Source organism: Lissotriton vulgaris, chromosome 4_1 (assembly GCF_964263255.1).
Source record: "Lissotriton vulgaris chromosome 4_1, aLisVul1.2, whole genome shotgun sequence".
Taxonomy (NCBI): domain Eukaryota; kingdom Metazoa; phylum Chordata; class Amphibia; order Caudata; family Salamandridae; genus Lissotriton; species Lissotriton vulgaris.
The window spans coordinates 799625847-799651850 of record NC_141691.1 but is presented as its reverse complement, the minus strand read 5'-3'; the positions used below and the strand labels follow the sequence as shown (position 1 = coordinate 799651850).

At 43.4% G+C, this 26004-nt stretch overlaps 1 protein-coding gene across 1 annotated transcript in view; it reads right to left on the bottom strand.

Moving 5' to 3' along the window:
• Positions 1-3169: 3169 nt before the first annotated feature.
• Positions 3170-26004, bottom strand: part of LOC147722600 (glutamate decarboxylase 1-like) — a 1148213-nt gene continuing 1125378 nt past the window's right edge. The window contains exon 15 of the mRNA XM_086965127.1: positions 3170-3482. Within this exon, the coding sequence (XP_086821253.1) occupies positions 3309-3482 (174 nt within the window). The 3' untranslated portion in view covers positions 3170-3308. The remainder of the gene's footprint in view (positions 3483-26004) is intronic.

Sequence of the window (26004 nt, the reverse complement as noted above, 5' to 3'; positions counted from 1 at the left end):
AAATTAGTAACATTCCATATAAACGATGTAAAACAAGTAGTTCTTTAAAAAGCCCTAGGTTCTAGTGAAAGGATGTAATTAGAGGTCATTAAATGATTTGAATGACAGCACTTTGTAAATCACGCAAAATGACAGCATTTTTTCATCAGTAAGCCGGACACCGTCTCTGTGACACAGATCTGAATTGTCATACATTATATTGTTATGGTGAATATTACTAAACTAGTAATCTCCAAAATATGTTTTGGGTTAAAAGCAGTAGTGAAGAACTACTTTGATGTTAGGCAGTGAATTACAAAAGTGTGTATTGGGATAAATTGCAGGTAAAGAAATAATGTCTTCCTTCATCTCAAAACAAAAGGGTGGACAGGGATGAAATATGTGCAAGATCAGTACCTCTTACATGAAAAGTGACTGCATTATGATGGCACATACTGAACATGATACACCATTTTGAATCCAGTGCTCCACTTTGCCTTAAATCCTGCTCAATTCAAATCTGTTGCAGAGTTATACTTGACAGAATACTGCTTTGGCCAGTATACCAAGGATCCTCCTAGAATCCAGACTTCGGGAGAATTGGGTTAAGCTATCCTTAGAGTTCAAACAACAAATGGAAATGATTTTAAAAATATGTTCTTTAGGAGCTAAAATACCCTACAACAAAAAATATTATCCAACAATTGTTTTCACAGAAAGATTTATAATAATAAACATGGATTATTTATCAAAAACTCTTTTTTTGTATTGGATAATTCTAATCATGTCGATAGACCTCAATGAAAAGATTCTAAATAACTGGCATACATAACTTTGTATTTTAAAAATGCACACAAATCAATTAGTTAATTTTCATGAAGATCAGAAATTAAAAAAATACAGTAAATTCTAACAAAATAAATACATGAATAAAGATGAGCATGAACACTTTGGCATGTAAGGTTTTGTATTATCTAAGTTAGCAGCTTACAGAGTAAAACAAAAACATCATAAATAATTCAAATAATGGTATTTTCAGTGACTAATATTCGCAAACCTTAAAGAATAGAAATAAATTCCATAACTTTGAAAAATAACCTAATACATTAATATATAACTAAATATATTTTACATAACAAAAACTAAGCATTTCAATTCATGCTCTTTTATTAATTTGTAAAGGTCTAATAAGTGGATTATTCTTTAAAGAAGCAGAAGGTACATATCCCTACTGTGTTTTTTTGGAGTGTAAGGCACAACTTCGAAGTCTGAGTAAGGAACCATACTGTTACACAACTTTCTTTTTAAAACAAATACAGTGCATATATGTAAGATAAGTTAATTGTACACTACATTATTTAAGTTTACTGCAGTACAAATCGGAGTTGCAACTGATTCGAGAGGCACATGCACATGCTTAAAGTATTTAAAAAAATTATCTTTAGGTCACATGTGTTCTTTTCCTAACAAAAACTAAGATTATTACACCAAAGTTAAGTAAGAAATAGTCTGAGAATGAAAATGACAATTAAAAGACATAACGATTAAAATTGGCAACTTATACCTAAAATACTTATTCATATTAAAATAAAAATAAAAATGTCCCAACTAAAGTTGCAAGGAATGTAAGATAAAATAATATGTTTATAGTGGCATCATCATAAAAAGTTAAAGTAATTCCCAGGCTAAGGTGCTACCTTCATTTCATGGACCAACCGCACCAACCTAAGCCAGTCTTAACTCACAACTCTTGCATACATTGTTCGGAACGCTACACAATTTTAACAGCTATACACCACACCCAAAAAATCCAATATCATTTATACAACCACACAATCAACATCAAATGTAAAAACTAAAAAACACACAAGAGTATGGCAACAAACCCACCTTCCTACATGCATTCCCTCACTATTAAATCACAACTCAAGCAACATAGTACAGTTTCCAAGCCAGCATCAACTATTGCCGCACAGCAATTATTATATGTCCCTACACGTACTAGTATTTTACCACATACTACCAATCACACAACCACTTCATACACTCAAACATATAAAAAATGTCTATACACATCATCAAACGAACTTCCACCCACTATTCTACACCCATGCAGATACCCTCATATCCAAACACATCTATCTTTATACATCAAACCAGCCACCATAGTACATGTTCACAAAAACCATAACACAGAAACCGTTTTACATATACATATATAATTTTACACACAAAAAAACTAAGAAATAATTTCCTTTAATACATCACATTTCAAAGTTTGTCGAATAGTACGGCCACCCAGCCTCCATCATATCCAAAAACACCCATATTTATACAACTACAGAACTATCATCAAATATATAAACACCCACCGTGGTCAAAACTAGTATCAATAATCATATTACCTCATCCCCACCTTTATAGCTCAACACAAGGGCCATTTTATACCCACGCAGCTGCCATTTAACAAGGCTTACAGTGTCACTTTAAAAAGTCCTGTCTGCGTACCTTGACAAAAAGCCACTTCCCATACCATACATCTGTGATGTGGGCATCAAGAAGCACTTCAGTATCTAGGCCAAACATGGCAGGGCTTTGGCAGCATTGGATGATGATACACTTCATTACACCTCTAGATTGGCCTTGCAATGCTGAGGGAATTCCTTCATCCACCATCAATAAGCCTCAGCCCTCAAATGTCTCCATAAAGACATAGGGAAAGTAAGCAAGACATTGGTCTTCTCCTGGAGAAGGATGCAAACACAAGGTACAGAGAGGATGGTTGTATAATTTATACGGTGTCATAAAGGAGGAGCGTTGCTAAATTCCATGTTCTGAAATGTTCTATTGTAAAGGTAGCAGCATGCTTGTCTATAGATTATAGCTATACCTCACTGAATAATACAGGCAGTGACTGAAGAGCAGTATAGTGATAATAGTATTAACCTTAAAATACATGGTCACTTGAATAAAAAGGGTCTCCATCTTATTGCCATGCCATTTCTATTAATGTTTCTTAAATCTGCCTGTTGAACACAGTAGCATCAGTCTCAGTTTAGTGTCATTTGTTTGGTGACACATATGTAGAATACAAAAACATATACCAAATTTAGTTTCATACACTACAATGAATGATAAAAGGTACCTTTCCAATTAGCTTTAAAAGATATGTAACCAAATGATTCAAATATTTATCCTTTGTAAAAATATATCAGAGGCTTTATTTAAACCATTGATATAAAGTCTGCAAAAGTTCGAAGTGTGTGTCAAAATGTAATTAACAAATATAACAAGGCTGTTTTTAAAGCCTTGCCTAGTATCCTCCGGGGTCACAAATCCTTTCCAAACCTTTCAATTTCTTCAACAAGAAAGTCAACATCAGATTTCCTTGTAGCTGGGTTAGAGAACACCATCCTGAAGAAATTCACTTTATCCCCATGGGGCTGATAACTGACCATTGTTGTTCCTTCTTCCATCATCATTGCTTTTATCTTTGGTGCAACCTATGGAGGAAAAAACATAATTTTTGAGAACTGTATTAGGCTATTTATGGTCAGATTTAGGGAGCACAATTGTTCTTCATTTTGATCAGGCATGAGAATTGTGTCATAGAAAGCTGCTTAGTTACTTTGAATTTGTCACTGTTGGAACTCTCAAAAAGAATGGTAGCTTAATGGTACTCAGGCACTCCATGGTCTAAAACATTGAACTTCTTTCAAATCAAAGAGATAAAATAAGGTAAGGAACAAAAATGTATGAAACTTGTGTCACACCTATGAAAATATATTCCTAATTGCTTTACATTATGTTACACATTTTCCTTTAGGTACCAAGTGATTTACAGTAAATGTTCTTCCTCTGCTGAGCACAGGAACATAAAATAAGGATATATGGGTGTACATGAAATGGAAATGGAACCTATTGTGGAAATTGCTGACTATTTGGCATTCTCAATGGAAAAAGTAGTCACGAAGAATGTCTTCATGACAATTATCAGTTGGTTGGTGATTGGTAGCGCTATGGTCCAATCTAGAATTCCTACCATATGTAAACACTCCAATTTTTATTATTTTTATATGACATTCTTGACTGCACAGGCAAGCCACTGAGAACTACACATTGTTTGTGTTTTGCAAAGGTTCACCCAGGTTTTTTTTGTAAAGGAATATTAATTCTTTGAATCTTTATTCAGTCAAAGTGAAACAACTAAAAGGAAAGCTACATATTTATTTAATTTAATTATTTCCATACTTGAAAGGAACACAGCAGTAGTTTAAATCTATTCAATCTTAGTTGGGCTCAGCATTAATTTTTTCAAATGCTGACTGTGTGAACTCCAGTTATGCAGTCATTTTCTATAGCTATCAACAAGCAATAGGAAAGATAGTTAACTCAAACTTCTTATGAAAGGTGGGGACAGCAGAGAACAAGTATGCATGCAACAACATGTAACAGGGTCCATAGTAAAATGGAGGTGACTTGATCATCACATTCACTATAGAGGTATTTGAATGCTCCCAGTCTTTGAACCCATTCAGATTCCAATTCATACCAGCAACTTTGGAGGTTAAATAGTCCCCCTCGGCCATATCCAGGGAAGAGAACATTTGCATTGCCTTGTGATTATCCTAATTGATTATACATATACTCATGAAGCTGATTATATTGACAAATTACTTTAGAAACATGCACTTTTAGTTTCTCAAGTGATAATATATTCCCATGAATGTATCTTTTTTGAATCTGTACTACTTCAGGAAGCAACATTCCCTCTAAAAGGTGTCAGACCACATTAAAAGTCCTTATCTGTTTCCAATCTGTTTCAAAATGGTTTCCTACAATCCGTTTTTATTCAAAATGTAATTACCCAATTCCTTGTGATGTGTGTCTGTCTTAAGTTATATCCCAAAATAGTTTGTGGGTGCATACAAGACTCAGCTAGCCTTTAATCATAAAAGGTGAAAATAAGGTTCTGGATGTCTACTCTAGCTATACAATAGTAGTTACAAATCTTTGGTAGAATGGGAGGTACTCTCTGAGAGGGAAGGCCCAGCCCTAACTCGGTTTAAATACCTACAACTGCTTAGCTGGTCCCGGGAGCAGTCAAGGAAAAAGATCCAAGTGGGGAGATACTGCCTTCTAGAAAAACATCTGCTAGAAAGACAATTCGGGGGCAAAGAGGTAGCCTTCTGGTACTGGTCCATCACGGAGGAGGCAGACGGGGAATTCAATCTCCCGTCCGAGTTGTGGAAACGTGATATGGGGCTACAGGGTGAGAACCTATGGGTTAGATCTCTCACCCTCCTATACAAAGCCGTCAAGCCAGCATGGCTAAGACGCAATCAGTTGTTTACCATGCAGCGTACATATCTCTCCTCCCAAAGACTTTCTAAGTTCCAGACAGGAAAGTGTTGCAACAAATTCCTCCTCCCAGCAGCCTCTGATATTCACATGTTTTGGGATTGCCCTTGCATTACCACATATTGGAAAGAAATAAAAGCTACCTTGGAGTCAATCCTAACCACATGACTGCTAAGGCAATTCCCCTCCTGTGCTGGAGAGCCTTGAAATACATTATTTCATGACGAGCTCAGCTCGTCATAAGCACACGAACAGTGTACTGCATGACGAGCTGAGCTCGTCATGAGCAGCGAAGGGGTTAATACACTGATCTCCTTCAGCCTGTCATTAGTTATATTTGGCCTGGAGGACAATATTACGGTGTTGGCAAGGACCTTTTTGTTCTACTCAATCCTCTTGGCTAGACTACAAATCTGCAAACACTGGGTAGACTCCAAACCACCAACTCATGTAGACTGGCTGTCATCCCTCTACAAAACATCAAGGGTGGATACAACCAGATCCAGTAGCTCTCGGAGCCTCGCCTTTTGGAACCTCTTAGTCAAGTGGAGATGAATAGTTATTCGGATTTCAGTTTTTTTTTTTTTTCCCCCGGGTCCGATGATTATGTCTCTACACTCCATGGTCCAGAGGGGGTTTGCTGCCCACGACAATGACCAATTCAGGACTTACAGGCTGAAATAGGCCTTGATGGAGTAAGATCTTCCTGAAAGTACCTCCCGCCAATCTGATACTTATGTCTGGGATTTGGACGGGATCCCTTTGTGGTCCCTTCCTTATTGGACAATATGGTGGTTGGATATTTCTTGGAAAGAGGATGTGGCAAATGAGGACAAATTTTTTTTTTAAAAAATAGTAGTTACAAATCTGGAAATGCAAGATCTTCATTGTCATTGGACTACTAAGATTTGAAATCCTAAAGTTCTTTTTAGCCAATACCAACCGTGTGATGTAAAAATAGAAATAGTACTAAAATATGAAGTTCCAAAAATAGAATGAGAGCTTTGGGAGCTTTTTATGCTAAACTGATCTGGCCATTTAACAAAGCTTTTCTCTTTGTAAACAATCTTGTTTACATTTTAATATATTTTTTTTAAATAATTTGCTTCAAATATTAGGGTATAGTTCAAGTGTATATGAAACTTCAAGATATCTGAAGGTTTATGGAGTTAGATACAACAAACTGGTATTATTTGAGTTTGAGATGTTGTTCTTATCAGAGTTAGTTTTGTCTCCATAAATTCTGAAGACACATTGAGGCATATTTACAAGCCCTGATCACCTTAACGTGGCTTAACACCACCTTGTAAATATGCCCCTTTCTGCCTCAGTCCTCTACGACAAAGGGGTGTACAATGGGTGTTGCTGTGGGCGTTCCACCGCAGCTCCCATTGCTTTCAGACGCTACCCCAGATTTACAAGGCTGAGGCTGTGCTACATACAGCACTATTCTAACGCCATGGATTATCAGACGTTAGAATGGCAATATGAGGAGAAGTTATTAATTTCTAGTCATGTTTTACTCTTTCCATGTGTGCTTCGTTCTGCAGCACACATAGACAGAGCAAATCATCATGAATGATTGTTTATGAGTAGGATGGCGTCCCTTCCTGCACATAAATAATTGCCCCTGCAACGCAGGTACCCTTGAAACATGGCAGCAGAGGGCCTGCACTGGGCAGCTTCTTTTGTGCCAGCACTAGGGGAAACACAGGGGTGCGCCGTATTGTGAATACATCGCAATCCTGCATTTTAAAAATGTCAGAGTGCAGCACTGCTGATTTTGTCTCAGCTCTGCGCTCCAACATTTTTTTGTGCACATTGCACATGGTAATAATCAATTGTGGGAAATTGGGCACAAAACAAGTGTTTACGCAGCGATAGTAAAAACCAACTGACTCATCAACGAGGTCTGAGGGTCTTATTTAGAGTTTAGTGGATGATACAGTATGTCAAAACATGACAGATATCCTGTCCATCTGTATTATAAAAGCCAGAGACTATAATGCACTTCTGATACAGTGGATAGGACATCCACCATGTTTATAGCCGATTAATCACATTTCAAATAACGTCCATGGGTGCCTATTCACTAACTGAATTTTTTAGTTCATTTAGGAGTCCTACAATAGAACTACCAAATACCACAAATTAATATTAAAAAACCTTTGAGTGTAAATCTTCACTTCCGCCTCCCCTATCTTTTCTAAGAGGAAATCCTCACAAATTTAAGTTTACTAATTAGAAGTAAGGGGCAGATTAGGATTGCGGTTTTTCTGCATCCTCCGGGCCGGCGGAAGCCACCGCCGGCCCGGAGGATGTGGAAAAACAGCAGCGGACTCACCAAAGACCCACCGCCACATTAGGATGGCCGGTGGGTCCTGGTTTCTGTCCGCAGCTTTTCTGCCGCGTTTGGCTTACAACCGCAGCGGAAAAGCCCTAATATGGTGGCGGTGTCTCTCAGACACTGCCAGCCATATTAGGATGCCAAAAAAGAAATGTTTTTCCACGGCAGGTTTTCCGCCGTAGAAAAGCATACGGAGCTTCACTGCTGGGGCCCGTTGCGGGCCCCCTGGGTGAAGGGGTGGTGGGGGGTGCACATGGGGGGTACCTATGGTACCCCCCTGCATTTGTATGCAGTAATTGGCAGGCACCGTACGGTGCCTGCCACTTTCTGCATACAAATGCAATGTATGCATTTTTAACATTGCGGCGGATGCAGCTTGAAGCCGCACCTGCCGCAATGTTAAAAATAGAGGATGTGACCACCAGGGTGGCGGTCACATCCTAATTGAACAGGAGGGAACTCCGCAGGCCATGCAGAGGTTCCCTCCTCCTCGATGGTCGCGGACGGACTCAAGTCCGTCCGCGATCATAATGAGCCCCTTAATGTGGAAAAGACCTGTGGGGTGGCAACAAAAAAGGACATATTTACTATTACAGGGAGTTGCTTAGGAGGGAGTAAGGAGGGGTTTAGGGAGTGTTGGAGAGGGGTTTATGGATGGACATAAATCCACCCACAAAAGAATAAGCCCGTTGCTATTCACAAACTGCTCTTTCAAAGTTACTACAGCCAAAAAAGGACCCCAAACAGTAATAAACTACTCCACCTCATAGCTGCAGTAAATCTAGCACCACACATGGCTAACCACTGGTAGTACAACACCCTCTCAAAGAAAATAATGGATGAAGAGACCTAAATTAAATCCTCACAGGAAATAATTTAAAATTAAATTAAACTATTTGAATTGTTTGAAATATATATAAACATAATTTAATGCTAACAAATCTAAAAATAAAACATTTATTATTTAATTGTGAAATATTTTAACAACCTTTCTTGAATTTATACATTAATGCTACATTAATTTGTAGTAAAATATAATTAAATTACTTTAAATTAATTCTTAACATCACTCTTAATATTTATTAATACATAATGCAAAATATTTTTTTATTTAGGTGGGAATATATGTATTTCATTTAACATTCAGAAAAACCTTTTTAATGTATTAATTTTATTAAATGGATTTATGATTTAAATCACAGTTCTGTCAACAGTGCTGTAGATTGATTTTGTTTTATTGTTAAAAGAAATATATAACATTAATGTTCAATAACTTTTTTAATAAAAAGATTTTTGAACCTGGTTTCAATCTGGTTCTTTGGTAGGGTTGTATTGAAAAAGGAGTGATTTATTTCCCTGTGTTACATATGGGATGTGTGGGGTAGTAGCAGCAATGACATCACCACACCGCTCTAATAGGCCTTCCGTCTGTACCTCTTACAAAGCAAGAGCGTTTTGGTCCATGTCTGTGCTCAATGCATTTCTCACAGTTGATATATTTTCTTGTGTTCTCTATCTGAGGCCACTTCTTCTGGAATTGTAGTCGCATCATTCTGATCTGGGACCCCTGAGCTTTACTCTTCCTCCTAGAGTTTCGCAATGATCCTATAAGGGAGTGTAAATGCCAAAGAGAGCTACAATAAAGCCTCAATTAGAAGTCTCCAAAGGGAAAAAGTATTTGACTCCTTTGGTGGTATTCTTTCATAATTGAGATCGTACTGTTGATTTTGCTGTCTGCAAGTCTTTTTCAACAAATTACTGACACATGTTTTGATCTTTCTAGAGCTCGTCAGAGATATTGCTTTGTTAGGCACAAGGGAGCAACCAGTATACGTGAAAACAATGCCCTTTCAGACTTACAGTGCTGTCTAAATTATGCAGAAAAGAGCAAGAATCCCTGGGTAGTCCTGAAGTTTCAGGTGGAGAGCAGCTCTTTTAAATGGAACACTCTACACACCACAGACACTCCAAATCTGCTCACCTCAACTGTCTGTTTTTATAGAAGAGTTTTTAAGCATAGTATTAACAGAGTGCCATCCATGCCGAGCTGGAAAGTGACAAAGCCTTTTGCCTTTTTTTACTGCAAAAGCGAAGTCTTTTTGCATAGGATTAGCAAGTGCCATTCAAGCAGAGGTGAACAATTTCCAAATTCCTTTTGCTATTCCTGACACAATTGGTTAAATACTATCCAAGCCAACCTGAAATGAGTAAAAGCAACTCCCTGACATGGGTTTCACTCTTATTAGAGCTATTAATCAATCCAGGTCAAGAGCCCCATCGAGTGCTAAACAGGTTCTCCCTCGATGACCCTAGCACTGTCCGAGTGTGGGAGACCTGCGGGGAACAGAATCAGATGTGACTGCTGCAGGGGACCTGTTTCTGTCTGGGATAGAGATCAGGGCCAGAGTGTTTGGTGAATTAGGCAGCTGGGCTGCTCCTTGGTTGGTGGCAGCGACGACTCAGGACAGTGCTGAGGCTTTGGAGGTTCTGCCCCCAGAGTGCCAACTAAATACTGGGCATTTTGGCTATTGACGAACAGAGAGAGATGCTAAGGAGCGCCAACAGATCAGTTATGTAGGCATCTGGCTCTTTATATTATATGCTTACTTTAGCAATCTCAAGGTGCTCTTATAGGGGGTAGTGTGGTCGAGCAGCCTTAGGCTTATCAGAAAGGAGTGTAAGACATCTGCACATACACAAAAAAGTATACATATGATGCATACAACTCATTGAGATCTACACCAATTTACAAAAATAACATGTATCATTATATTTATACCAGAATCAATACCATCAGGTAAGTACATTTTGAGAGAGAAATACTTTTACATTTAAAAAGTCAACTGTGCATTTTTCAGAACCTGCAATGTTATCCTATTGGAGGAAGAACAAGTACGGCATTCAGATAGAGTACAGTGACGTAAGGGACCAATCTCCAGGACTTAAGGTGAGTGTATGGCAAGGTCCAAGGCAGAACCAGCAGGACACCACCAGTGGCACTAGGGCGGCCAGGTGAAGGGGTGCTGCAAAACAGCATTGGGTGCCCAATGTTAGTCTATAGGGATCTGGTAAAGAGGCTACAGGCTTGGACTGAAAGGCCAGTCAATCTGAACCAACAGGGGGGCTCAGGCCTCACAATGCTCGAATACATGGAGACACCTTTGGTCCTCTTCTCCACGGGCCAGGGGCGACGGGTGCAGAGGTTTCTTTAAGCATCAGGTTTTCCTTACCGTAAGTAGTCGCGGTAGATGGAGAATGCCAAATGAGGCTGCCAGTGAAGTCAGATGGTTCAGGAAGGGTGAAACCACAGTGGACTCCTAGGGCTGGGGGACACACTGGCACCATTGACCCACTTTAACTCTGGCTTGGGGCAATGGGTGCAGTAGTGTTCTTAGGCATCAGGTTTTTGCTGTCTTGGAGTGCTCTCAGGTCTCTTTGGGTGCTTGCAGGATGCAGCGAAGAATCTCTGCTGCTTCATGGGAGTTCTTGCTTCCTAAGGGCTGGCAGGTCTTCCAGGCTTGGGAGACATGCAGCTGCAGGACAAGCATATTTTGGTGCAATTGTTGAAGTCAGCAGGAAGGTTGTTAGGGTTGACGCCAAGTCTGTTGTTGGGTCTTCTGTTTTGCTCTTTGTGACTCTTCATGTCTTTCTACCTAAGTTTGCCATCACCGAGATAGCCAACTCCAAAAAGTTGTATCCTCTTCAGGTTAGGCCACCTTAGGGGTGGTTAAAACTTGGGGGTGGGCACGTCTACCTGACTAGCTAATTTTCCCGGCTGTCCAGGTGCCAAAGGGCTCTGTACAAAGGGGGTTGGCTTCCTCTCCTGTAAGAAGAGCCAGATTTCCATTTTAAAGGCAATGGCTTCTTTGAAGCTTGCCTGCCCTGGAAAGCTAATTAGCAGGTCATCCTGTGGGAGAGGGTGTGAACACTGGAATCAATGTGGGATTATTAACACAAGATGTTTGACACCAAAAATCCCTATTTTCAGTGAAGCCCTCATGAAGCTGAGGAACTCTTATTTAACAGTGTCTAGCATATGTTTTAGAATGGCTTCCCTATTCACTTGCACTGGCAGTAAAGGAAGTGACTAGCACAGGTCATATCTGCTCATGTAGATATTTCCTAACATGTAGTATAAGGCACCCTGCCTTAGGGCTGTAAGGCCTGCTGTAGAGGTTACTTACAAATATTACGTGCAGTGTTAGGGGACATGGCATACAGAGATATGTGTCATGTTGCGTTTTCACTTTTGTCTGTACCAACACACACATCCTGCAAAGGCAACATTGCATGAGTTTGGTGAAGAGTCCCTTAGGGTGGCACAATTTGTGCTGAAGCCCTTAGGGACCCTCTTTAATACCTCAGGCGCTAGAGACCAGGGGTTCCATTTACTAGGGTCTTGTAGAGAGTGCTAAAGATATTGCCAATTGGGGGAAACAATTGTACAGTTTTGGGAAGGGGATCTGGCACTGGGGACTTGGTTAGGAGGGACCCAGTGCACTTCCAGTCAAAATCACATCAAATACCATGCAAAATGTGGAGGTGACTATGTAAAAAAGGGGGCACTTTCCTTCAGGTAGATCCTGGTATTTCCCCAGCTGCCTCTGCATGGCGTCAGAGAGATGTGTGTGGGACAGATGGCTGACACCAGAGCTTCGTCAGACCTCTGAGGCGGAAGCCGGAGGTGCTATTTCGTTCGTTTTTTAAAATTGTGTGAAACTGTGCTTAACTGTGTTTTTAAATCATTGCACCTACCCTGAGCTATTTACAGTTATTTTCCCGACAAGCAGGCACCCACAAACAGCGGATCCTAGCGCTGTTGGAAGGGAAAACATTACACGGACGCCATCGCTGATAACGCGAGGCCACGCCCACCCGCTAGGCCACGCCCACCTCCAAGCCTATGTAAGCGCTGATTGAGAGCGCGATACATTGGAACTGTCAGACCTCTGAGGCGGAAGCCGGAGGTGCTATTTCGTTCGTTTTTTAAAATTGTCTGAAACTGTGCTTAACTGTGTTTTTAAAATCATTGCACCTACCCTGAGCTATTTACAGTTATTTTCCCGCCAAGCAGGCACCCACAAACAGCGGATCCTAGCGCTGTTGGAAGGGAAAACATTACACGGACGCCATCGCTGATAACGCGAGGCCACGCCCACCCGCTAGGCCACGCCCACCTCCAAGCCTATGTAAGCGCTGATTTAGAGCGCGATACATTGGAACTGTCAGACCTCTGAGGCGGAAGCCGGAGGTGCTATTTCGTTCGTTTTTTAAAATTGTGTGAAACTGTGCTTAACTGTGTTTTTAAATCATTGCACCTACCCTGAGCTATTTACAGTTATTTTCCCGCCAAGCAGGCACCCACAAACAGCGGATCCTAGCGCTGTTGGAAGGGAAAACATTACACGGACGCCATCGCTGATAATGCGAGGCCACGCCCACCCGCTAGGCCACGCCCACCTCCAAGCCTATGTAAGCGCTGATTGAGAGCGCGATACATTGGAACTGTCAGACCTCTGAGGCGGAAGCCAGAGGTGCTATTTCGTTCGTTTTTTAAAATTGTGTGAAACTGTGCTTAACTGTGTTTTTTAATTATTGCACCTACCCTGAGCTATTTACAGTTATTTTCCCGCCAAGCAGGCACCCACAAACAGCGGATCCTAGCGCTGTTGGAAGGGAAAACATTACACGGACGCCATCGCTGATAACGCGAGGCCACGCCCACCCGCTAGGCCACGCCCACCTCCTCTTTCCATAAATGTGTGTCCCACGCAAGCGCAGCGGACGAGCGCAGCGGGAGTGCCGTTTGCGCGCCGAAGGCGCGCCTAAGGCAAGCCCGTCTGCGCCCGTCCGCGGCCGGACGGGGCGCGGGGCCACGGACTCTGTCACCTTCAAGTCCCACGAGAGGCGGTATGATAGACAGGAATTGTTGGATCTCTGCCCTATTACTGCACTCCCCTGCAAACACTCTATGGAGGCTATATCGCTACACAGCTGCAATATATGTCCCTTCACTCCTGATAATTGCCTCACTACTTTTAACACGAAAGGGCTGCTAAAAGCGGCATTATTGAATTGCAGATCCCTTAGGAAACATTGTACTCAAATCTATCATCTCCTTGAGGATGAGGAACTCAATATTTTGTTTCTCACTGAGACCTGGTTAGATGAGCATTCTGACCCTGTCATAATTGAAGCCATGCCACCTGGATATTCCCTCTCCAGACTCGATAGGAAGGACGGTAGAGGTGGGGGGATCGCTATAGCAACTAGGGCACCTTTAGAATGCTCCCTATCTCCTCTCTCGATAGGTCATAGTGAAGCAGGCTCCTTCACTATCGTAATAGGGCCGAAATACTCCCTCTCGGGTATCCTTGTATATCGTCCCCCAGGAAGGCTTTATGACTTTACATCTAGCCTTATGGAGGCTACAACTCACCTAGCACTGAGAAAAACCAGATTGCTAGTGTTGGGAGACATGAATGTCCACTTTGACAACCCCCTTGATAATGAGGCCTCTGACATAAAGTCGGATTTGCTCTCCTTACAGCTAGAGCTTAAAAACCAGGACCCAACTCACCAATTAGGACATTTGCTGGACCCCATTTTTGGGAACTGGACTGGAGTACTCCCTCTGGCCCCTCTACCGATACCCTGGTCTGACCACTTCGTGATTCCGATGCAAATACAGATCGCTGCTACCGAACTCAGCTCTGATACTGCTTATCGCTATCAATGTAGAAAATGGAAAAACTTCTCCCTTGACTCCTTCATTAAGAAACTTGATAACGCTGGACCTCCAGTAGGGTCTGATTGTGAGACAGCCTATAATCAGCTACAAAATTGCATCACAACAGCTTTAGATAGCACTGCCCCGACTCGTACGCTGACAAACACCAAGAGGGCCAGTAAAGCTAATCCGTGGTTTACTCAAGAACTACGTCTAGCCAAATCCGCATGTAAAAAACTTGAGCGGACATGGCGTATCAACTTTTGCCCAAAAACTAAAACTCTTTACAAAAAAGCTAAAAAAGACTATTACAAAATGATCCGAGCCTCCAAAGCATCCCACTATAACATTCGCATTATGGAAGCAGAGAATTCCTCGAAAGAGCTTTTTAAGATCTTTAAAGAAATCTCTGTAATTACCTCTAACAATACGTCCCATAATGATTCGGTGGACAGTTGCAACAAGATCGCTAAGTATTTTGCTGGCAAGATCACCGACATTTATGCCAATTTTTCAGGCAACATAAAACCAGGACACAACTTTGTTGAGAGTGAAGATGCAGCTCCCACAGATCTATGCCTGCGCAATTTCACGGTCCCTTCCCTGGAAACCTTTGTAAAAACCTGCCAAAGCATTAAATCTGGCTCCCCTCGGGATCAGGCTCCTCCCAAAATTATAGCTGCTAGTCTGGCTGTTTTGGAGCCCCACCTTAGATACGTGCTACAAATTTCCTTTTTTACAGCCTGTCTGCCTGAGACTGGAAAAGGGCAATCGTACTCCCTATAAAGAAAAAGCCCAATGTGAGTCAGGACTCCCTAGAGAATGTAAGACCTATATCTCTGCTACCTTACCTGGCCAAAGTCGCAGAGAAAATAGCCAATACTCAACTCATGGCCCACCTCGAATCTCAAAATGCTTTACATAGCTCTCAGTCTGGTTTTAGAGCAGGCTACTCAACCGAGACAGCGCTCCTGAGAGCGACCGAAACTCTACGGGAAGGAGCAGATGAGCGTAAGACCATGGCACTCATTATGCTGGACCTCAGTGCCGCGTTTGACACTGTAGCACACTCCATCTTGCTACAGTGTCTAAACAAAGCTGGGGTCACCGGGAAAGCATTGGATTGGCTGAAAGCTTTTCTAACCAACCGGAGCTTTCAGGTTCAGAGAGGCAATTTTCTCTCGGACAGCATAGCTTTAGAACAGGGGGTACCTCAGGGCTCTGCCCTGAGTCCCACCCTGTTCAACCTTTATATGGCCCCGTTGGCAGGGGTGGTCCAATCGTACGGCGTAGAGCTAGTCTCTTACGCCGACGATACTCAACTGCTGATCTCCCTGTCTCAAGCCCCCTCCTTGGCTGCTGAAAATTTTAAAACCTGTATGAGCGATCTTGCAGATTGGATGACCCAACACAGCCTCAAACTTAACGGCTCTAAAACTGAGGTGTTAATTATTGGAGGCAAGGATACTAGCTGGACCAAGGATTGGTGGCCATCCTTTCTGGGGTCTTTACCCACTCCTGGCAGAGAAGCTAAGAACCTAGGTGTCTGGGGGGATACCAAACTCTCTTTTGACAGCCATGTAAATAAAATTGTAGGGAAGTGCTTTGGGGTCATGAAAACTCTCAACCGTACCCTGGACCTCCTCCCCTTGGAGGCCAGGCGTACCATGACTCAGGCCCTAGTAACCTCTCGCATGGACTATGGCAATGTACTTCTTCTTGGTACTTCGGAAAAGAACGTCAGGAGACTGCAGGTGCTACAAAACTCAGCAGCACGGCTAGTATTGAGACTACCCAGAAGAGTTGCTTCTAAACCCACCTTGGCAACCCTTCACTGGCTACCCATCAGGAAGAGAATTCTTTTTAAAGCACTTCTTCTATGCTACAGAATTATCTCTCATAAAGCACCGTCCTACTTGTCTGACCTAGCTGTTCCGTACGAGCCTAACAGAGCACTTCGCTCGATGGGAAAGGGCCTCCTCATGATCTCCCGTATAAAAAAATCCAGAATGGGAGGTCGATCTTTCCGTTCCCTGGCAGCAATCAAATGGAACACCCTTCCCATCAATATTAGGCTAGCAAATAATGAAACCACTTTCAGGAAACTACTAAAAACGTACCTATTTGCCGTTTAGGCTCTTCCCCTCCTTTGATCTCTGACCCTTTTCCTCAGCGCGGGGATACGCCGGGAGGTGTCACCAGGCGCTTTATAAACCCCTTTATTATTATTATTATTATTATTTTTTTTTTCGTGATGCCCAGTGGAGTGTTGTAGGAAGCTGGCTTTCTATATAGTGGATGAAAACGAGGTACACTGTGTAGAGTCCAGGCAACCCTTATTGGTTGACAGAGGCAACAAATGATAACACTAAATCCTCTTTCTGTGGTATTGTGGGCGAGCTGTTTAGGCGCATCAGATGATAGTGCTAAGAATTTGTCGTACTCACAGAGACAATAAAGGAGACACACACTCAAAGCATAACTCCAAGACCATTTAGAAAGATAATTTATTTTCATATACATTTTGATACCAAGAACTTGGGTATCAGGTAAGTACTTTTTAACTGTTGAATTTCACAGGCAAGTAACATTTTCAGTCAAATGTGTCTTTATGGGTAATGCTTTCCTATAGGAGAAAAAGGCATATACGGTACAGGTACATGCAGCAGGTTTCCAGGGGGTTCCCTATAGTATGGGGTAAGGTCCAAAGTACTCCCAACAGTTAGAGTTTTTCTGCCCTGGGGCCTCTGGGTGCAGAAGTGCTGGTTGGGTTCGTAGCCTTATGCGCTTACCAAAGGAGAGAGGGTGGCCGCCTAGAAACAGGCTGCACAGGGGGACTTGGGGACAAGTCCGGAAGCTGCTAACGGGGGGCTCGATTCACAAGGGTGTTGGAGGTAAGGCAGCACGGTCGGGCCGTGGCGCTCGGGTGCACAGGGGTTTGGTCGGTTGGGCTGGTGTGTCACAGGACCTTTTACTCATTCCAGATCAAGAACCCCATTGAGTGCTAAGCCGGTTCTCCCTTGATGTCAATTGCGCTGACCCAGTATAGGAGACCTGTGGGGAAGAGAACCAGCTGTGACTGCTGCAGGGGACCTGTTTCTGTCTGGGACAGATCTCAGGGCCAGTGTGTTCGGTAAATTGGGCAGCTGGGCTGCTCTTTAGTTGGCGACAGTGACAAATCAGGAGTGTACTGAGGCATTTGTTGGCCCGGCCCCCAGACTGTCATCTAAATACTAGGCGCTTTGGCTACTAATGAAGAAGAGAAGTAGATGAGCGCCTACAGATCTGTGGATACTAGAATTTTATGGCAAGGCACGGAGGCCAATATTATGCATGTCTCCTTTAATTACAAACTCACAGCAGCAACTACATCATAAAGTTAGAACTTGGAATAAGTGAGAACCAACGTTCTAAATTCTATTTAATCCCCTTTGAGGCAGCCATCTTCCTTCTTGGTTGCTGCTCACAGCTAGATAAGCCTGATCTTATCTTCTCATAATTTTTAAGCTTATTATCTTGGGTAATTTTAGCAATAAGCTTGTGAATGCTGTGTGTTTCTAATTATGTTTGAGGTGTGGTTAAACCTATATTTTGAATGAAGATTTATTTTATTTTTACTTAATTTTGTTTGTGGGCATGTTTACTTGATGCCAGTTAGTATGGATTCCATCGAAATTTAATATTATTATTATTATTATTATATTATAGCGATTTAGATAGGTTTCATATCTTTGAATTCGTCTTAGTAGCGGTGAAAATTTGTTGTTGTTTGATCTTGGCCAGTTAGGTTTTCAAATATACTTGCTTGTGCGCCGATTTAAATAGCGCAGGTCATTTCAGATTCGGATGTCAACGCCCTCTCACCAGCACAAGACATCTTTAAGTATGTGTCGCGCGGCAGCGCGCGGCATCCTATCGAGACATTTTCAAGTATATGTGGCGCGGCAGCGAGTGGCAGTCTAACAGGTCTTGTAAGTTGCGCAAATATATGGGGAGACGTCCATTTGGAATTTAAGTGGGTGAACCGCGTATGTCTATGGCAGCGCGGCTCACATGCACATGGGAGTATTGTTATGGTTTGAAATGAATATTTTAAAGAGAGGAGGATTAGACTTACCTCGCGCCTCCTCGATCCGCGATCTCCCGTATCACAATTAGGTAACGCGGCCACCATAGGGCGTCACGTGACGCAATGGCCATTTTGACCAGGGCCCGTTTTTAACTAATTTTGAGAGGTCATATTTTGGGGAGATATTAAAGCTACTGGTATGTTTATTTTTGTCAGATTCCTATGTGATAGGACTGTGGTTGACTGGAGATCGCTTCATCTTTGGAACGGTGCCAGAATTATTTTGTTAATCTGTTATTAGTAAAGATATTTATAAAACTGTTATTAGGAAGATTGTGATTGTTTTTTTAAGTTTAAATAATTTTATTGAAGAAGTACAACATTTTTGAGGAAGTTCTTGTGTTAAGGTGGTACTCATTCGTGTGCGTTTTTGATTTGGTGAGAGAAGGTTTGTTAATTTAGGAAAGATTATATTTATTTAATATATTGAGATTGGAGAAGTAAAGATGTTCTGTGAGGGTGATGTTGATGGCAAGGTGCAGGAGTGTGTAGACAAAGCTGTTTCTGCCCTGGCTTCCCAGTTATGGAAAAAGATAGGTGATTGCATGGTTAGACTGGACGGCAGGTTTGCCAAAAAAGCAGATGAGGAACAATTTTGGTCGGTAGAGGAGGTATCGACAGTAAGTGGCTCACGAAAGAAGGCTACTCAAAAAAGGAAGCATTTGTCCAAAGATTGGGCGGACAAAGAGAAAGGGGCCTTTTTTCAGAAAGGCAAGGAAAGGATGGCCTCTAGGGAGGCGTATGGAAAGGCTATTAAGGCCAAAAAAGGGGGTCACAGAGCGATTGCCTGTGATGAGTCCTCCAGTAGCGGGGACATTGTAATTTCTTGCTCCTCAGAGATTCACAAATCGGATGATGAGGGGGTAGAGCCGAAAAGAGTAAAGGAGGAGAGGAGTGATAGAGACACGGATCCAATGGGTGACTTGATGTTTGATCCCAGTTCTGTACAGCACCCATTATCCCTGCAGTGGGTTCTGCTTAAACATGTTGCGGAATATGTTGAATTCTGGATCAGGAGGGAGATGCCCAAGGAGGTTCGTACCAGGTTGTGATCTGAATGCCCTAGACCTTCTTTGGGCAATAAGGTGGCTTGCACTCCTGAGTTAGATGCGAAGATGCTAAGTTTTCTAAATAAAATGGGGAGAGACCCGAGGAGGGGTCTCGACAAAGGTTTGAAAGGTTGTCAGGATCGTTTTTTGGATGTGTTTAGGCCACTGACCAAAATCTATGATTTGTGTGAGGAAGCGTACCTCCAGGAGCGGTCTGTTGATGTGGTCGAATTACGACAGTGGGTGCAAAGGGCTATATGTTTGCTGGGAAATTCAAACGCATCACTTCAAAGGAGGGAGAGCATCTTGATGACGAAGCTGGCAAAACTGTCAAGGCAGGAGTCAGGAAAGGAAGCTAGAGGGTTTCTGTTTGGGGAAGAATTTGTTGAAGAAATTGCACGTTATGCCAGTGCTTTCAGTTCGTATTAGAAAGTGCAAAAATACATCAAAAAGGTTTTTGGAACGGCTGGGAGGATGCGTGGCCGATTCCCCGGCCGAGGTTTTGGTATTATGTGAAGTCCCGTGCTCTCCACGCCACTGGAGTCAAGCTATCCTGGCTGGAAATGGTTGATGGCCAAAAACCGGTCCTAGGATGCTTGATTCCGGTCCAGGGAAGACATTGCGTGGCAGTTAGGGCTGGACTGTTCCCATGAGGCACAGGGTCAAGGCTGATTTGCATATGGCCATGTCTGAACTGCGGTGGTGTGGTGAGCAAAAAAAACGATGGATTTAGGCCCAGATCTCTGTACTGGGGTGAATGTATGACATTGTTTTGCGTTCTGTCCATCAACTGTTGTTTTTGCAAATGTCACCCTGAGTGGGACGGGTATGCTCAGACGTGAGTCCCGTGCTCTCCACGCCACTGGAGTCAAGTTATCCTGGCTGAAGATGGCTCATAGCCAGAAACCGGTCCTAGGATGCTTGATTCTGGTCCAGGGAAGACATGGCTTGGCAGTTCGAGCTGTACTGTTCCCATGAGGCACAGGGTCAAGGCTGATTTGCATATGGCCATGTCTGAACTGGGGTGGTGTGGTGAGCAAAAAAACGATGGATTTAGGCCCAGATCTCTGTACTGGGGTGAATGCATGACATTGTTCTGCATTCTGTCCATCAACTGTTGTTTTTGCACCAGTAAGATTGGGCGGCAGACTCGCCCAGTTCTTAGACAGGTGGGCATGGATAACTTTCGACCCGTGGGTTTTACAGACGGTAAATGGTTACAGAATAAATTTTGTGAGTACTCCAGTTCATTGGAGGAGACCGAATCCGCTGAGGTTCTCAATGGACGAAGAAGAGTTGGTAGAAAAGGAGGTCCACGAGTTAATAGACAAGGGTGCAATAGAAAGGGCAGAGGATTCTTCTGAAGGATTTGTAAGCAATATTTTTCTAGTGGAGAAAAAAAGAAAAGGGTATGAGATCTGTAATAAATTTCAAGGAGTTAACGAGTGGGTGGAGTACAACCACTTCAAAATGGAGGGAATACATATGTTAAGAGATCTCCTAAGGAAAAGGGATTGGTTAACTCGTTAGGATCTAACTATCCCTATGTGTCAGGATCAGAGGGATCTTTTAAAGTTCCAATGAAAGGGTTCCATGTGGAGATTCAAAAGCCTCCCTTTCTGTCTGACCTTGGCTCCGTGGTGCTTTACAAAGGTGATGAGGCCTATTGTAGCTTGGTTACGTTCAAGGGGTGTGAGACTCATAATCTACCTGGACGACATCCTAATTATGGTAGAAAGCAAGGAATTAGCCTTGGATCATTCTACCCTAGCTGTTCGTATGATAGAAGATCTGGGGTTTGTGGTGAACAGAAAAAAGTAATGTTTGGTTCTTAGGCTTTCAGATTTGGACGTCAGATTGTGTATTGAGGTTGCAGATGGAGAAGGTAAAAAAGATCAGGATAGAGGTACAGATGGCTTTAGCGAGCAAATGGTTAATCCTGAGACAGATTGTGAGGATTTTAAGCCTGCTGTCTGCCTCAATTCAAGCAGTTTTTTCAGCTCCCTTGCATTATTGTGCTCTGCAGAGATTAAAGACTGCTTATTTAAACAGAGGACTGAGGTATTCAGACAAAGTTCAGACAATTCTGGAGACAAGGGAAAAGTTGTGTGGTGGCAGGAGAACCTGGAGGCTGGGAATGGAAGGGCCGTTTTCAGACAGACTGCAGACTTGGTAATAGAGTCAGATGCCAGCCTTCAAGGCTGGGGATCAAGGTGTGGTCCAGTATCGACAGGAGGGAAATGGACAAGTCAGGAAAGGAGGATGCACATCAATTACCTAGAGTTACTAGCAGGGTTGTTTGCAGTGAAGAGTTTTGTAAAGGACAAGATGAAGTGTTATGTACTTTTGAAAATGGACAACATATCGGCTGTAAGATATGTAAACAAGCTGGGAGGTCTGCGCTCAAAAGCCCTTGCAGATCTGGCCAAGGAATTTTGGCACTTTTGTCTAGGAAGGAATATAATGATTAAGGCACAGTATCTTCCCAGAGTGAACAACTCGATGGCAGATTGGAACTCGAGACAATTGAGAGATTTCAGCGATTGGGGTTTGAACAGGAAGGTGTTCAGTGCCTAAATTCTGTTTGGGGTCCGTTGGAGGTGGATCTGTATGCGAACAGAGTGAATGCGCAGATTCCTTGGTTCTTCAGTTTGGAGGCTGGATCCTCAAGAGGAAGCAGTGGATGCATTCTTACAGCTCTTGGGGGATTTAAAGCCTATGCTTTCCCACCTTTTGCCTTAATTCAGAGAGTGCTTCTGAAGGTGAGAAGAGAAGTGTCAGGAATAGTTCTGATAACTCCCTTTTGGAATTCTCAGGTTTGGTTTCCGGATGTAATGTAGATGTTGGTGAACGGCCTCTACTTCTTCCGGACTTTCCAGATGTGTTGGTGGATGCCCCAGGGAAGAGTCACAAATTAGTTCTTCAGGGACATTTAAGGCTGATGGCATGGAGGATATCGGGAGAATCTGGCAGGTGTCAGGAAGATCTTTGGAGGCTTCGAGACTCATCAAGGAGTCGTGGTCACCAGGGACTTTGTCTGGGGGAAATGGTTTCGTTGGTGTTCTCCGAGGGGTTTGGATCCCGTATCGGCACCTCTGGTAGGGGTCTTAAAGGAGACATGCATGATATCAGCCTCTGTGTCTTTAATAAAATCATGATTTTCTACCCACCTAGCTGTGGAAAATCTGAATTTCCCCAGCTGCATGGCGGCAGAGAGATGTGTGTGGGACAGATGGCTGACATTGGAGCTTCTTGCTGCCCGGTGGGGTGTTGTAAGAAGCTGGCGCTCTATATATTGGACCAAAATGAGGTACACTGTGTAGAGTCTCCAGGCAACCCTTACTGGTTTACAGAGGCACAACATGATAACACTACATGTTCTCTTTTGTGGTAATGGGGGCAAGCAGTTTAGGCTTATCAGAGGGTAGTGCTAAGCGTGTGTTGCACTCACAGAGGCAAACAATGAGACACACGCTCAAAGAATAAATCCAAGACCAATTTAGAAAAATAACTCTTACGTTTTAATAATATATTGTGATACCAAAAACTTCATTTTTACCAAGTACCTTTTTAAATATTGAACAACACCGGTAAGTAAAATGGTCATTTAAATACGTCTTTAGACGTAATGCTTCCCTATGGAAGAGAAAGGCATATACTGTATACAGGTACTTGCAGTAGGTTTCTGGGGGCCCCCTTCAGTAGGGGGGTAAGGTACAAAGTACCAACAGCAGTTAGAGTTTAACTGCCCTGGGGCCTCCGGTTGCAGAGGTGCTGGTAGGGTAAGTAGCCTTACGCACTACACCAAAGGAGAGAGGGGCACCGAAGAAACAGGCTGCACAGGGGGACTTGTAGACAAATACTGGTGCTCCCACATGGCTGCTCGGTTCACAAGGGTCCTGGGAGCAAGGCAGCACAGTATGTTCTTGAGTTCAGGTGCAGAAGGGTTTGGCTGGCTTGGCTAGTGTGTCCCAGGGCCTTGTGGTCGTCAGTCTCACTGGTTGAGGGTGCAAAAATCAGGACAGCTGAGCCACTCTGGAAATGTGTCTCTGTGGTGCTGAGGTCCCTCAACGACTGCTTGATCTCAGTACTGTTGGAGCCTCAACTGGACTTAAATAGGCTTTGGTTGCTGCAAGGGGTCTGGTACCCTGGGTAGTGGTGCTGTGCGGCTCCGGATGCTATTGGCATCTTCTCACTTGGTGGAGAGATGGAGCTGATCTTCTGGAGCATGAAGACTTCTTCCTGAGCGGGTGTTGCATTGGTAGACCGGGGAGCGGCAGTACTGTAAACCAGACTCTGCTGTTTTGGTGTCTGTGGACTGCAGAGGTATATCTCCTCTACTCAAAGGGAGATTGCTGGTGATTTCTGAAGTCCTGGCAGTCTATCAGAATTCTTGGTAGGGTTTTTTCATGATTGTCAAGACTGGTGCAGGTAGGCATGGTTTGGTTTGGTGCCAAAAGTCCACAGCACAACTTCAGTTTTCGTCTAAGTGGCTCTTCTTTGTTCTCTTCTTCTGGTTCAGTTGAATCTTAGTTCCTGGCATCAGGGGTGCCACCTAAATACTCAATTTAGGGGTATGAAGGGGAGTGACAGGTAGCAGCCAATGGACCACCTACTTTTAGGGTGACTACATCCCCTATATGATCCCTTCCTGTGGGAGGTTTGCATGATCCTGGCCCAGTGAGCCTAATTCCACCAAAAACCAAGATGGTGGAATTAAAATTTTCGTTTTCACATCTGGTTGCTCACCTTAGGGGTTGAATTAGCCTGATGGCGAACATGCCCCTGACTAGCTAAGTTTCCCACCTGTCCTGGTGCCAAATAGGCATCAGGGCAGGGGGTGGCATCTCACTAGTCTGGGGGAAGACAGGGTTGCATATCAAAGGCAGCAGAGTCCTTTGAAGCCTCCTGCCTTGATATCCTGCTTGGAGGAGGTGACAACACTGCCTGCCAGAGCTGGCATGGTTTTTTTAAAAACAATTTTATTGGCATTTCTAGTCATATACATACAATTGGCAAGAAACTGGTATCACATCCTGAGATATCAAGGATACAGTTTGGCATACATGCACAATTCTTAATATTACCAACAGCGGACCTGTGGCACAGATCGTGTTTACACATAGTCACAAGCACAACTTAAAAGATATCTGATACAGCAACAGTGCACATTCCCTCACCATGGACGTCCCTCCCCCCCAACATTTCATTGGCACCATAACCAGCCTCAAACTTCAGCAACGACCTGGTACCCATGTCCATCCTCCCTGTGATTTCGTTTATAATGTCTATTTCACCACATGGTCGCCCTGCTGTGCCATGCGTTCACGTACTTCGTCCATTTTCCGGTCTGAGCTTCCACTGTCAAGTCCGACCTCGTCCACCCCAGACAGGCTTTCCAAGTACAGTGTCCAATAGTTCTTAGGGCGGTTACGAGGTGGGAGTAACTCACTATACAGTCCTGTTTGTGTACAACAAAACAACATGTCTCTGGACCATCTGGCCAGTGTAGGTGTGGGTCCCTTCAGCCAGGTGATCGCTACGCATCGTCTGGCTACCAAAAATGCCATATTTACCAGCCTGCGGAACTCTGGGACGACGTTTTTAGAATAGCTTAGCAATGCAAGCAACGGTGAGGGAGTTAGAGACAGACCTCTGCGTAAACTGCGAGCCAGAAAGCTGCTATCCTTGGACACATCCAGGCCAGATGTAAAAAATTAGCAGTTTGCTCCGGACATCTCCCACAGGTCGGAGAGTCACGGAGACCATATCGGAACAGTTGCTCGGGTGTGTAATACACCCTGTTCAGAAATTTAAACTGTAATAGGCGGTGTCTGCCATTAAGAGAAACTTTTTTAACATTAGCGCAGCAATAGTGTCATATATCGTCTGTTAGTTCCATCTCGATGTTTGTCTACCATTCCAACCTAGGTTTTGCATAATGTGTCGTTTTCTCACCCAGTGTGATACTATACAGCCGTGACACTAGGTGAGCCGGTGTCTTAGCCATGACCACATGTTGGTATGTAAGAATCGTAGGTGGTTCTGTCATGTCTTCACCAAGTAGCGCCCGGAGGGCTAGTCGTACTCAGTGGAACTGGAATCTTGTCAGTGGAGGCGCGCTCGGGCAATCCCCCGCTACCACTTCGTCCCATGTGCGAGCCGCTCCGTTAAGGAACAGATCGCCCATTGTAGTAATATTTATTTTCGCCAGGAAGGACAGGACGCTTTTGTCTGTACATGGCCCCAGCCACGAGCACCATTCCAGCCTGGCCTCTGGTGCATATAGCAGCGGGCAAGCCTGTGCGTCTTTCGGGTAGTGCCAGGCATGTGTCACAGCATTCAGTGAGACAACTAAACCTGTACGTCTATCTCGGGGTCGAGCCATAAGTGCAGGTAGTGGAGTGGG